This window comes from Osmia lignaria, chromosome 6, assembly GCF_051020975.1.
Source record: "Osmia lignaria lignaria isolate PbOS001 chromosome 6, iyOsmLign1, whole genome shotgun sequence".
Lineage (NCBI taxonomy): Eukaryota > Metazoa > Arthropoda > Insecta > Hymenoptera > Megachilidae > Osmia > Osmia lignaria.
This window is the reverse complement of record NC_135037.1, coordinates 1,124,052-1,137,716: the sequence shown is the minus strand read 5'-3', so window position 1 is coordinate 1,137,716 and position 13,665 is coordinate 1,124,052. Positions and strand designations below refer to the sequence as shown.

Here is a 13,665-nt window from a genome sequence, read left to right as displayed (position 1 = left end):
TTAGTCCTGCAGTTATAATTTATTGAAAAAATGCAAGTACTACATATATTTGCAAACAGCTGTAAAATCAACAATTTGAAAAATTGTTTAAAATCCTTCGAGATACGTTTATACCTATATCTCAATTTGAGCAAAATCCGACATGGTGCTCCGAAACGTCCGATTTTGCATAGAATGCGCCACAGTGAATAGTTGCCGGAAAGTAGGTACCAACGCGGCTGCGCATACGGACAAAAACAGAGATATGTTATCTGAACACGATAAAGATGGAAAATCCCAATAGTAAGCCATAGTAGGGGTAAAAGTTTATCCCACGTGCCACTACATGACATGTTTTTGTAAGGCTGACGCATCAGCAGTTGTAATCGAACCTGTGACAGAAGTGGCGTATTTTTCTTTATAAGTCAGTGTTTCTGTTAAGGATTGTACTGGAATAGTTACTAGAATAGATAAGTGTAGGTGTTACTGCGAATTTTTAAAATACATTAACTTTACATTCTTCGTAGGCATAATAATGCCTGCCTAGATGGATAAAAATCTTTCCACCTTTTTTTTAAACAAACTTGAACGATTACAATTCCATAAAAAGAACGGGTGAATTTGTAGATGAGCTACTCCCTCTCCGATTTTGATGATTTTTAAATATGTTGTGAAATTCGTCATTTTAAGCAACTTTCTTCCTCTAAGCTATATGTTGGACTCGATTAGTTTGCAAGATATTCGCGAAAGAATATTGTTACTACTACAGCGAATTCTGCCTATATGTATGCGCCCGTGGCCATGTGTGTGCCGGCTCTCTTGCCTATCGTTTCTGTAAGCAACAGCGTGTGGTCCGACTCGTAATCATACAACGGGTGAGCTGAAAAATCAAATTATAACATTTGACTCGCGTGGTCGGCCGCGCTGGCCGGAGTATTAATATAATCTAATCTAACCTAACCTAACCTAACCTACACGTATAAGTAACAAAAAAATAAAAAAAATAAAATAAAATAAGTCGTTGCATTAGTTTTATCTCACTGATATATCCGATCTCAGATTATATTATCTCGTGCCTCAAGTGTCATGTTTCCACTGGAGATAGCATTTCGGGCCTTCGCCTGGGTATGTTGTTTTTACGTTTCAAGTGGTCTCCGAACCTATCCTTTGAACGGCAAGAAACCGACAATTTAAGCCGAGTATCCACCTGTATCAAACGCCCGTATCGTATCACCGTTCCGAACCTTTTGAATAGGCAGACGTTGCCTCGTTGCATGCCACGGCGTGCTACGGCTCGGACAATATTTCTTCGTTTCTTGAAAGAAACTCCTATAGACGAGAAGTTTCGATTTCCTGCATGCTATTTCTTTATTGTAATTGTCCTAACCATATCGTGTTTGGTATCATTTTAATCAGAAAAACGTCACAAATATCTTGGTAAAAGTTTTATAAGAAAAAAATGAAAAATAACAAAGTTCAGTCATTGCATTAGTATTATCTCACTGATATATCCGATTCCAGATCATATTATCTCGAGCCTCAAGTGTCATGTTTCCACTTGACATAGCATTTCGGGCCTTCGCCTGGGTATGTTGTTTTTACGTTTCAAGTGGTCTCCGAACCTATCCTTTGAACAGCAAGAAACCGACAATTTTCGGATCGGCCCGTTCCTTCACCTCCGTATCACAGCCCAATAGAACTTTCGATATTCGGCAACGGAAAAATCTCTGGATAATTAACATTGTCCTTTTTTAATAATCACAGAGGTTCTTATTAACATTGCTCTTTTATGTACAGCGTATCACCGAAGATAATTGATCTGTTTAAATATATTTAGACGATAAAATTTGTCTAAATTAAATTAGATTAAGTTCATAAATAATTTCATCGATTTTGAAATGAATCCAATAATACTGCAAGATTTCAAATAAATTGAAACTCAAGTGACGGCATGAAACGCTATGTCAAGTGCAAACGCATAAACCTTTCCTTCGATGCAACGGCAAAGAATCGACAAATTTTTCGGATGGGTCCGTTGCCTCCGTTCCTTTGGAACGGCACGCAGCAAAACGAAACTCCTCGCCTGTAGTGGCCCAGTCCTATTGCCGAACCGTTTCTATCAAGAAACGAAGAAATATTGTCCGAGCCGTAGCACGCCGTGGCATGCAACGAGGCAACGTCTGCCTATTCAAAAGGGTTCGGAACGGTGATACGATACGGGCGTTTGATACAGGTGGATACTCGGCTTTAAGATGCGGGTTTACTGCGGACAGCACTTCGTCTCTACTTCACGTAGTCAGGGAACTAAGCGCGTGTGGTCTGCTTCGTGTCGCTAATTTATATTCCCCAAAAGGGGTCACACCCGTGGCTTGCGAAAACCTGCCAGCATAGGGTTTTCGTCATCGCGTTCCGCGAGTTCCTTGTCTTCGTGTCGCGGGCGTTGCCGGGCGCGAAAACGCTGATGCTCTGCGGATTCCTGAGCGAGGCCTTTTTGGAGTGGCGAAAGGCGAAAATACGGTCGATGACCGGGGATGTAACAAAAATTAGCGAAAATGGCATTTTATTTTTTGTCTAAGGATGTAGCTAGTCGTGATTATTAGTCATTATTCGTCATGATTATTAAAGTGCAATCGTAATGTTAATTCAACTGAAGTCTTTTACAAATATTTGGTAAGCTAAAGTCGAGGGAGTGGTACATCTATCAAGAAAAGTTGTTCGGAATACATATTGATCTTGGCAACATATTTTAATGATCAAGGTCATTAGGTCTAGTTCCGCTTTTATAAACATTTACCAAAATATTTATCTAATTAATCCTGACTAGAGCAAAAATTTAACAAATAACATTTTTTTGTTATTTTCGATATTGCATAAGATAAGTGAGTGATTTCCGAACAGAATGGAAGAAACACGTCAGGAGGCACTATTCAGAGAACCATCGGAAATATCGTTGGGAGCTCCAAACGGTGTACCTTTTGATGACGATACTAAAGAAATGCTGCGGAAATGCATCGACGTGTCGATACCGACACCCACGAGCCTGCCACAAATCATCAAACAAAGCGAAGCTTTTCCTCTCAAATTTCCAATTGACACGATGAGATGTTCCGCTTTGAGAAATAGAGGAGTTAGCACGGATATCCTTGAGGTTAGTGTCTTTATTATCTTTATTATCTAATTTACACTAGATTTAAGCTTAGATTACATCGGTAGATAAGGTGATTGAGTATACTAACACTAATGGAAAATTACAGCTGCATAATAGAATTTTCTAATTTTCAGATGTTTGTATTTTGAAATTTTAGAACTTAAAAAAGGCGAGGGGGTTAATTCACTCTAGTCCCTACATAATTGAATCAATGTATAATATAGTAAATAATAATAAAAATGTAGAGGTCCATTTCTTAATTTATAATTTATAGATGAACGCGAATTCCGTTTATCCCTTAATACATGAAGCGATGTTACCATTACTTGCTCGATGGTTAAAACACAAACGAAAGTATGGAAGTATTATAGAGAGAGCGATGTATCAGGATATGGGATTAGTAGAGTTCATTCAGAGGCTATTAGATAAACGAGCCGTGTATTTCTTCGGAGCGAAGGATCGATGGAAATTGATCGATGGTAAGACAGGCGTAGGGAAGTGGGAGAACGTTGGCACGGACCATGAAAAAGACCCTTTGGTTAGTATTTCTTAAAACTGTATAAATTAGAATATATCGTAATGTTAATAATATTGAAAACAGGTGCTATCGAAATGTTTGTCCTACGATGAAATTAAACTATCCGCAATGATGACGATGTCTTCTCACACTGAATTCATAAATAACGGCTCTCGAAAGAATAAAGGCGTCTTGACCACCGATCCTGACTCTATAGAGCCGAGAGGAGTGATTATAGGTGTCGTGGGATCAAGGTTTTCTATGTTCATTTAACACTTATTAGAAAAGCAATCGAATACAAAACACGTTTTTATTTTCACAACGAGAAAACTTTTATTTTATCGTTATCAATATTGTTTGTAGGCTTGTACGACCAGACGTAATGGAATGCCAAGACATACTTATTACTCCTTCACAAAACACTGTGGATAATGGGTAAATTACTTTCATCATCTTCATAACAAATTCTTTAATTTAGTTCTAAGTTTCTTTCTTTTTATCTTTGTAATAAGGTCTCGTACATGTAATAGGTATTATGAAATTTTATTTTAATTTGAAAGTATTAAAAATATTTTAATGTGTTTATACAATAGGTATGGACCCTCAGCAACGATAAATTCGGAAAAGGTGCATGATTTGAGGGTTACATGGGCAAATTTTTACGGTGAAAAGTATCATCCACTCTATGAGGAAACTTTCAAGCGGGTTATATCGAAAGACAATAAAAGATACCTTTCTGTGGCCAATCTGAGTATTTTTGACATCGAGAATTACATGAAAAGGACTCTAGTAACGGTGGAGATTATACTTTTCGAAACAAATAATCGAGCTGAAAAACAGAACATGAAAGCATTTTTGCACGTTGTAGGCTTTGGTCTTGGTTAGTAAGTGCATTTATTTAATCATATTTTAAGTAATAAACGGTAAATACATGTACTAAATTGAAAAATTAAGTTGTTGCATATGAAATTGATAAATAATCTTAACACAAAATGATTAATTTTTAATTAACACCAACAATGAATCTATTAATTTTACATACTGGTAAAACATATTGGTAATACTCTAAATTGATTGGATGGACTTATGCAATCATTTTCCACTGATCTATCATAAGTACTATTTTGCGATACTTTTATGTCATGTAAACATGACCGATTTTCTACGTTTCAAAGTCAACCATTTCGCACGCAACGATCTAATAGTTCATTTCGTGTCGCGTGTTAAAAAATTCATAAATAAATTTTCAGGTGTGTGGAAAATACACCCAGATCAAGAAAAATACTTTCTAAAGACGTTCGAAATCGCCATAAAAAAGATGAACAAGAAACTCAGATATATATCCGACATAATGTTCTCGTATTTCCATGAAACGAAATGTGGTGATGCAGGAAACGGCGACTACCTCGGAAGTATGGTAGCAAATACCGTTGTATTTGCGTCCTATCAACGTAAACGCATACCACAAACAATCTAACATCGATCTTTCCAGATATAAGGATTCACTTTGCTAAGAGGGAACCTCACAGCAAATTGTCAAAAGCAACGGATGCTAAGAAGCTTCTCGTAGTAACATATGCTTGGGATGGAAATACGCTACCAGGTTGTCAATTAATATCTTCATTAATTACCATTTCGATTATGAATAACTTTTTCCTATACATATAACCCCCGCTCGGCCTTAGTTTTCGAGATATTTTCGAAAAACTGTTGAAACTAACACATTGAATTCTGGCCATCCGTGTAATTAAATGTAACTAATTTTCATGATTTTGAATTTCAGTATGTGTATCGCCTAACGGCGACCAGAATATCACTTTGCCCTAACCTAACTTAATTCACTGATTAGGTAGAGTATATTAGGTTAGGTCAGGCTATACAGGGTGATCCTCTCGCTACGCTACCCAAAGGAAGTGCCGCCACAATAGAATGTAGAAGTCGACATCCCATTTCTGTCATCACTTACTTGACCCCTGCAGCGAAGACGGCTGTGTGCGTGAAAATGTGTGTAATGAGCAGAAAAGTCCCATTTAAGCACTGTGGATAACAGAATATTTTCTTAACACATTTTCACGCACACAGTCGTCTTCGCTACAGGGGCCACCTTGGTCAAGTAAGCGATGACAGAAATGGGATGTCGACTTCTACATTATATTGTGGCGGCACTTCCTTTGGGTAGGGTAGCGAGAGGATCACCCTGTATTAAATGCCCAGCTGCCATCATAGCTACGATACAACTTTCGTACAATACATAGAATTTTTCCTATACAGACGCAACTAACACTACCGTCTTCGCTGTAGCAACCGTCATCGTCAAGGGTCGAACAGCCGTTCACACCATAGTGATATCGGCTTCTGTTTCTATAGGGGGTTCCATGTAAAATCCATTCTTTTAGTTACATTACGTATGTTTTATATTTTATTACTAATTCTCAAGGAATTAAACACATTTGATTTATACGTAGGTTAGGTTAGGTCAGACAAATTTCCGGCCGTCGGAAGGCGGCCGACAACGCTGCAACACGCGTCGTATCTCCAAAGTTTTTAATAGAACACCCAATAGATAGTCAGGTTGGAACCACCGCTGTGTCAACGACTGTTCGACACTTGACGATGTCAGCTTACTACAACGAAGACGATTGTTAGTTACGTCTGTATAGGAAAAATTCTTTGTATTGTACGAAAGTTTTTAATTAATATCTTGGAAACTAATTGGAAGCCGAAGATACTACTTTATATTTGGGGTCCCCTCCTCCCTCCCCCCTCCTCCTGAAAATTTCATCTTAATCGGCGACCGGTCGTATTCGGAACTTCATCCAAAATGATTAACAATAGAAATAATAAAATATTGTAAAATTTGTATGGCAATCAATGTGTTAACGCTATGTCTATTGGAAATGCACTAATTCTAAAATTCTCATTATTATTCTTCTCATAGGAAATGAATTCTGGAAAGGATATTTAGCATCGAGCGGTGATCCTGCGGCAGCTTGTAGTACTCAGATCACAGAATTGCACACTGTCAGAATAAATCCCCAAGCTTGCGGCGCCAGTTTGCATGTCGCGTCGGCTGAGCATGGTATCTTGCACATATCTGATTATGCGAAGTTGCATCTTGATCAGGTGAGACATTTTCACGTACTACTCAGATATCCATAAATGTCCATAGGTTAGTGTAGGAGGAGTAGCATTCCGCCATTTGCCTTTGGTCCTGGGGGAACCTAGAATCTACGATCTTCAACTTGTACTTAAAAAAAGTATGCCTACCTTCATAACGTGGAATGAACACAATTTAAATGTCTTATAATTCTAAAATTTCAAATTTATGAAATTAAAAAATTTCAAAATATTAAAAGTTAATTTCTACGTTACTCGATTCACTCCACAAAAAGAAGTCCTAATTATACCAATGAGCAAGTGGTAAAACGTTTTTCTCTTCCATACTTTCTCTTAATTAATAAAGCCCAAATTGCGCATAATATTCAACAATAACCACGTGCCATTTGATTCCAGACGAAGACGAAGGCCTGTTCGACATACACCAGTCAACGAAAGAGACATAAAGGAGAAGAGGCACACGGAAGTACTCACAATTAGTGCACACCAATAAACTAGATTCTTCTAGATGGAGCGCGTTACTATGTAAGATGCGAGATTATGGTATTTGTAAAACACGCCAACAACTATTTAAAGATTACGCCTTCTTATGACAAGTACTTTTACCATATACATGTATATTTTCGTACATTAAAATTTTATTCATTATTGTAATAAACTTTGTTGTAATTTATTTTATTATTTATTTTATTGTGTGCTGTTGAATAAAAAATAAATCAATGAAGCATAAAGTTTATGACTACAGTAACAATCTAATGAGGTTACGAGTATAAATATGTACATACATTGATATGTATTATTTGTAGATTTAGAAATATTCTCCTTCAACGCCATACTTTGAGACTGGAAGAAAATAATCACTCACACTGAAAATGATAGCATTGTTTAACACGTATTAATAGACATTTCTTTTAGATGTTTACTATAGATCGCATTTTAATCCCTTCGGTTACCGTTCAAAAAAGTTTAGGTACATTAAAAGAGGTAGAAACACATTTAAAATGTCACGGTATAGAATTGAATTTAGCTTAATTTTGCAAAAAGAAATCGAATATCTGGGATTTTTAATAATGAGCTAAGGTATCCCTGTATGTAAGAGTTATTTACAGGCGATATTAGAATATTTTTAGCCAACTTGTCTTACAAAATTACGAGGTTTCCTGGGGTTAACCAATCATTTTCGGAAATTCGTAAAATATTATTCAATTAAGACGTCACCTCTACAATCTAAAAGCAGTAATGATAAAGAATGTAGAGTTAATCTTCGGAGAAATGTGTTAAATAATGTTAAATAATCCGTCGTTATGTATACAAGGTGTTCGACAACTGGTTGGACAAATTTTCGGAGATGATTCTGGAGATCAAAATAAGATGAAAATCAAAAATGACGAAATAGTGTTCACGGCTTTGTTTTTCAATTATTAACATTAAAAGATTCGAGAGAAAATCGCCTCACGTCAGCAATGTGTACAGCGCACAGTGGGACAAAACGGCTTTCGGCGATCAAAAGTAGATTTTCGTGAATTCGAAAATTGAAAAACTATTTACATACATCGATAGAAAATAAACTGTAGTTTAACGTAATAAATAAAAAAAATTGGGATAAATATATAATTTCAGTTAGAAAATGTTTTTTACCGCGGGGGACTAAAATACCCCACCGTGCGCCGTAAGGGGCGGCAAGCTTCTTGGATCTTATTTTTCTAGTCGCCAAAAAAACTTTCTCGCAAATATTATTTTCATGTAAAATGAAGCTATTTACAAAGTTTCAACCAAATACGATTTCCCAGGTTTTCGGAAGTTTAGCTAAATCCTGCAGCACCGAGAAACAGAATAGCACGTGGTAAACTTCTAGTATTCAATTACGGTTGGCTGTGACTGTACAGGCCCCTACTGGCACGACGTTCAATCGTCGGTGCTATGCGAATTGCCGGTTTTAGGCGCTTTTCACACGAATCTTTTTACGTTAATAGCTAACAATAAGAAACAAAGCTTCGACCGTTATTTTATCATGCTTGATTTGCGTCTTATTTTGAAGCCCAGAAACATTTCTTAAAACTTGTCCCATCTGTTGTTGAACACTCTGTATAATAACAAATAATTTGGAATTTTTATTTTTAACCCTTTCGTTACGAGCGTCGACTATAGTCGGCAAAAAGATACTACTGCACTTGTAGAGTATCTCTAGAGTATCTACCCAAAAGTATATTACGAACGCACGTAATAAAGTGTACCTATACTTGATGTCACGAGAGTCCATAACTAAACGCGCAGGTTGGAAGATGGCGGGGGAACGCAGCGATGGTGGGGGAAAGCGATCCGCCAATCGCTTTCCACTTCCGCTGGAAGTATCGCCAATCAGAGCGACAATGCGCAGAAAAGAACGAAAACTGGTCTTTTCGCAGTTATGGACTCTCGTGACATCAGGTATACATACAACAGTATGCCAAGGTGGCGTTGAAAAACGTAAGTGCGAACACTACCGACGTGCAATGTGCACACTTTTCGGCGTGTTGCTCACGTTCTAATAACTGAAAGGGTTAAATTTATAATAAATTAACTGATGATACAAGTGCACCTTTTTGTGAGTAGCCAGTGTAAATCAGTGTCTCATGCAGTAGATTCTACTTACATATCCGTAGAGATTATTAGATCAAAATCCGGTATTTTTCGGAAAAGGAAAACATTCTAGTTGACACAGTGAATGGCACATATGTACAGCACAAAACAGGAAGACCGCGATAATCGAGAAATGACCAAACGCAGCGGACCGAGAGACTGCCAAATTTTCTATTTATTTGGAGATCAAACGGCAATGAACGTTTAAGTTGAGACACGTCCGATTTGGAGATATTATGGCCGATACACGGTACGAGAAATCTGGTTCGTAAAACTCCCAAATACTATTCGCATGCAAGTTCGAATCGTGTATATTTTTCATGCATGTGCACACATTTTAGCGCGCACGTGCTCGAATCAAATTCAACTTGTTTTTCAGTCATCAAATTACATGAACGACTGTACACACGTAAGTACCTATAAGTTGGAGTGCATAGAATACATACTAGTATGTATGGGAACATGTACTAGAGATGTTCGATTCTCATTCAATTCTTTAGAAAATCGATTCTTTTGGTAAAATAATTGATCTTTTGAATCGATTCTTTGATATTCGATTTTCCTCAGAATCGATCCTTTCATGTAAGAATCTAAGATCGATTTTTTGCCCTCTATGGAAATAACTCTCACTTTTTATATCGACTTTTTGGTTTCGAATTTTTAGAACAATCGATTTTTCTGATCCATAAAAACACATTCACTCCTAAAAGAGTATAAGAATAGTGATTAAAATATAAACAATGCGGAGCGCCTGCTTTTGGTGTAAGAGCACGAAATATAAAAAAATAAAAAATCGATTCTTTACAATAATAATCAATAATACAAAATACAAAATACATAATACAAAAATGAAACAAAAAAAGTCGATTTTTTTCAAACCGATTTTTTGGTTTCGATTTTTTAAAGGAATCGATTCTCTCATTCAGATTTAGAATCGATTCTTTCCGGTGAATCGAACATCCCTAATTATGTACATAATTTACATTTTGTTAGATTAAGACTGTTTTGTTTCAAACTTATTCCTTTACTTCAATGGTCTGCATTTTCTTTACTTGGTAATTCATATTACCACATACTGATAATTTTTTTAATGTTATGACAACTGCTACGACTGCTTTTATTAATTGTAAAGTTAAATATAATTATGTGAAGTCATGTAAAAGAAGTTCCATTCATATTACAATCATGGGATAAAAATAAGAACATGTTAGAAAAGAGGTTGGTTCACGTAATAAAAATTGTTGGCCCTTAAAAGGGCCGATTGGAATATGTCGCAGCAATTACTTCGAACTGGTGTATTTCGTAACTGCTTTGGTGCCTTCAGAAACAGCGTGCTTCGCTAATTCACCAGGCAACAATAGTCTGACAGCAGTTTGGATCTCCCGAGATGTGATGGTCGATCTCTTGTTGTAATGAGCTAGGCGTGAGGCTTCAGCAGCAATCCGCTCAAATACATCATTCACAAAACTGTTCATAATGCTCATCGCCTTGCTGGAAATTCCAGTGTCAGGATGGACTTGCTTCAACACTTTGTAGATGTAGATTGCGTAGCTTTCCTTCCTCTTCCTCTTCTTCTTCTTATCGGTTTTGCTGATGTTCTTCTGAGCTTTGCCAGCCTTCTTCACAGCCTTACCACTTGCTTTAGGAGGCATTTTCGTAACGATTTCGTAAACTCGAGACACAATACGTAGCAGTGAGAATTCACGACTGAATGCCGGAACGCAGCGGAGGCGCCGTATATATAGTGGGAAAGAACAGCCGTGGACGCGCCAATCAGCTACGAGCTGTCGCCTTATTGGTCGCTCCGAACCTCAACGGACAGCTATATAAGCGGAGTTCCCGCTACAAATCACACATCACTTCTGCATCTGCTTAAGTTCAATTCGCTTATTGTTTTCAAAGTTATCGAGAAAATGTCTGGCCGTGGGAAAGGTGGAAAAGCTAAGGGAAAGGCGAAGTCCCGTTCCAATCGAGCTGGACTCCAATTTCCTGTTGGTCGTATTCATAGACTTCTGCGAAAAGGAAATTACGCTGAACGTGTCGGTGCAGGGGCACCAGTATATCTGGCTGCAGTTATGGAATATCTAGCAGCTGAAGTATTGGAATTGGCTGGCAACGCTGCTCGTGACAACAAGAAGACCAGAATCATCCCTCGTCATCTTCAACTGGCCATTCGTAACGACGAAGAATTAAATAAATTACTTTCTGGTGTCACTATCGCTCAAGGCGGTGTATTACCAAACATTCAAGCAGTATTATTACCAAAGAAAACCGACAAGAAGACTTAAATCTGCAAAGATTAAAGCATACAAATGGCCCTTTTCAGGGCCACAAAATATTTTAACACAAAGAAATTTCTACTCGTTCATCTAGTTTATATTTTATTTTACAATATAGTAAACTTACAGAGAAAGAAAAGTATGAGAATTACGTCAAGAAAAAAGTAACAACAAATTGTAATATATTTTTATGATAATACTCTGCTATTTAAAATAAGTTTTTACTCCTATAGTATTGCCTTGAAATAAGCAAGTGGTCTCTGCCTGGAAATAAGCAACTCGCTATCCTCCTTTGTTTGAAGTGGCCCGCAAAGTGAGAGGTCCGTGAAAGCTCGACTGATTGTAGCAGTGACATCGGTTAGTAAAAGGATGGACTATGTGTATTCTATATAATGCTTTCTCATTCTGGTATATTTGCCTGGAAATAAGCGAAATAGTACGAGAATGAGAGGGCATGCTATATTCTATTCTTGTCCAAAAAATAACATTGCTGCTCGGCCGATCACTTTATGATTTACCACTACCTCGGATCTCTCATTCGTTTGTCGTGTTTTCTATCGTCCCGTTTCGAGAACAAAGTCAAGCCGAATAGCATACCTGATCCGTAATAAGCAACTGTTCGATCCCGAGCGAGTTGTTTATTTCGAGGCAATATTAATAAAATTATTACACATGCTCAAACGCTTTGAGAAAGCTGAAAGTTAAAAACATAATTTATACCTGTTCAATTCACCGGAAAGAATCGATTCGAGAATCGATTCCTTTATTCCTGAATTGGAATGAGAGAATCGATATCTTTAAAAAATCGATTCTGCAAGAATCGGTTTGAAAAGAATTGACTTTTTTATTTTCATTTTTGTAAACAGACTATCCCATACGATTCTTCTGTGCGGCATCGATTATTGTAAAGAATCGATGTTTTTTTTTTTTATATTTCATGCTCTTAGAGTCCCCGCAGACTGCCGACTTTCTATTGGCCGATAGTTTGGTCGGGTTGGCCGGTTAACGCGCACACTGGGCCAACTGAATACTCGGGTTGATGAAAGAAGAAACAGGGTGGAAAGAAATGGATAGTTTATTTTGAATGCAATCGTGTAGCCCTTCAAATTTATTTATCGGCCGATACCGAATCGTTGAAATATGCGCACTTGCATACATCTTCATACTGATTAAGAACCCGACCAAACTATCGGCCGATACAAAGTCTGCAATCTGTGGGAGCTCTTACACCAAAAGCAGACGCTCTACATTGTTTATATTTTAATCACTATTCTTATACTGTTTTTAGGAGTGAATATGTTTTTATGAATCAGAAAAATCGATTCTTCTAAAAATTCGAAACCAAAAAGTCGACATAAAAAATGAGAATTAATTCCCTAGTGTAAGAAAAATAGTAGAACTTTTGGAGTGACAGGATTTGAATGACTCGAGCAAAAATGTTTTAGTTTGTATATTTCGTCTACGATGTTTCTCGTAGAGCAGGTCAAACAGGACTGACTTTTCAAGCCCGGGAAAGTTTGCTCGTTCTCACGAGCCCTTAAAGTCCTTCCAGGCCTCTTGGGGGTCCGTCTTGTAAAATCGGCTAACATCTGGTTAGCCGTGCAATTAGGCTTCGGGTTGATAGCCTTCGGACACCGTCACCGAATTTTCTAACACTAGAGGGCAAAAAATCGATCTTCGATTCTTACATGAAAGAATCGATTCTGGGGAAAATCGATTCAAAAGATCGATTTTTTTACCGAAAGAATCGAATCGGAATCGAACATCCCTACTATGCACTATTTAGAAGGTCATAAATTCCCACCATCTGACCCAAATGGTTGATGCAGATGTTTTATTTCTACCAGGAAAAGAACCCCCATAGTCTGCTTGCTGTTACAGGAGAAATGGAGCTGAAAGCGAAGGACAAAAATAATCTCGTTTGGAATGATTTCTCACTCCTATATCACGGAGAAGGGGAGAAAGCGTCTAGACTGGAGGGCGAGCAGGATTCACTCCTGCTAGCA

At 37.5% G+C, this 13,665-nt stretch overlaps 3 protein-coding genes across 5 annotated transcripts; 2 read left to right on the top strand and 1 right to left on the bottom strand.

Moving 5' to 3' along the window:
* Positions 1-303: 303 nt before the first annotated feature.
* Positions 304-7,434, top strand: LOC117601372 (ADP-ribosylarginine hydrolase CG3568-like). Of its 3 annotated transcripts, none has more exons than XM_034318044.2 (10): positions 304-455; positions 2,878-3,127; positions 3,402-3,665; positions 3,729-3,898; positions 4,008-4,079; positions 4,238-4,524; positions 4,895-5,056; positions 5,137-5,247; positions 6,583-6,767; positions 7,158-7,433. In XM_034318044.2, exons 2-10 carry the CDS (start codon positions 2,879-2,881, stop codon positions 7,239-7,241), a joined length of 1,584 nt encoding a protein of 527 aa, XP_034173935.2. In that variant the 5' UTR covers positions 304-455; position 2,878; the 3' UTR covers positions 7,242-7,433. The 3 variants fall into 3 exon arrangements, with proteins under 3 accessions (XP_034173935.2, XP_034173936.2, XP_034173937.2); XM_034318045.2 differs by having other exon boundaries at positions 341-854; positions 7,158-7,434; XM_034318046.2 differs by having other exon boundaries at positions 350-455; positions 2,855-3,127; positions 7,158-7,434.
* Positions 7,435-9,804: 2,370 nt separating this feature from the next.
* On the bottom strand, positions 9,805-11,078 carry LOC117601373 (histone H2B). Its single transcript, XM_034318047.2, has one exon. It carries the CDS (start codon positions 11,030-11,032, stop codon positions 10,661-10,663), a length of 372 nt encoding a protein of 123 aa, XP_034173938.1. The 5' UTR covers positions 11,033-11,078; the 3' UTR covers positions 9,805-10,660.
* A 176-nt stretch (positions 11,079-11,254) lies between these two features.
* On the top strand, positions 11,255-12,011 carry LOC117601306 (histone H2A-like). Its single transcript, XM_034317917.2, has one exon. The coding sequence runs from the start codon at positions 11,294-11,296 to the stop codon at positions 11,666-11,668; it is 375 nt and encodes a 124-aa protein (XP_034173808.1). The 5' UTR covers positions 11,255-11,293; the 3' UTR covers positions 11,669-12,011.
* The last annotated feature ends 1,654 nt before the right edge of the window (positions 12,012-13,665 follow it).

What these genes read in the sequence shown, in the direction of transcription:
- LOC117601372 (XM_034318045.2), top strand. Translation starts at nt 2,879, where the DNA reads ATGGAAGAAACACGTCAGGAGGCACTATTCAGAGAACCATCGGAAATA. An exon ending in TTAGCACGGATATCCTTGAG is followed by an intron (nt 3,128 to 3,401) that starts GTTAGTGTCTTT and finishes TATAATTTATAG; the next exon opens with ATGAACGCGAATTCCGTTTA. An exon ending in CGTTGTAGGCTTTGGTCTTG is followed by an intron (nt 4,525 to 4,894) that starts GTTAGTAAGTGC and finishes ATAAATTTTCAG; the next exon opens with GTGTGTGGAAAATACACCCA.
- LOC117601373 (XM_034318047.2), bottom strand. Translation starts at nt 11,032, where the DNA reads ATGCCTCCTAAAGCAAGTGGTAAGGCTGTGAAGAAGGCTGGCAAAGCT.
- LOC117601306 (XM_034317917.2), top strand. Translation starts at nt 11,294, where the DNA reads ATGTCTGGCCGTGGGAAAGGTGGAAAAGCTAAGGGAAAGGCGAAGTCC.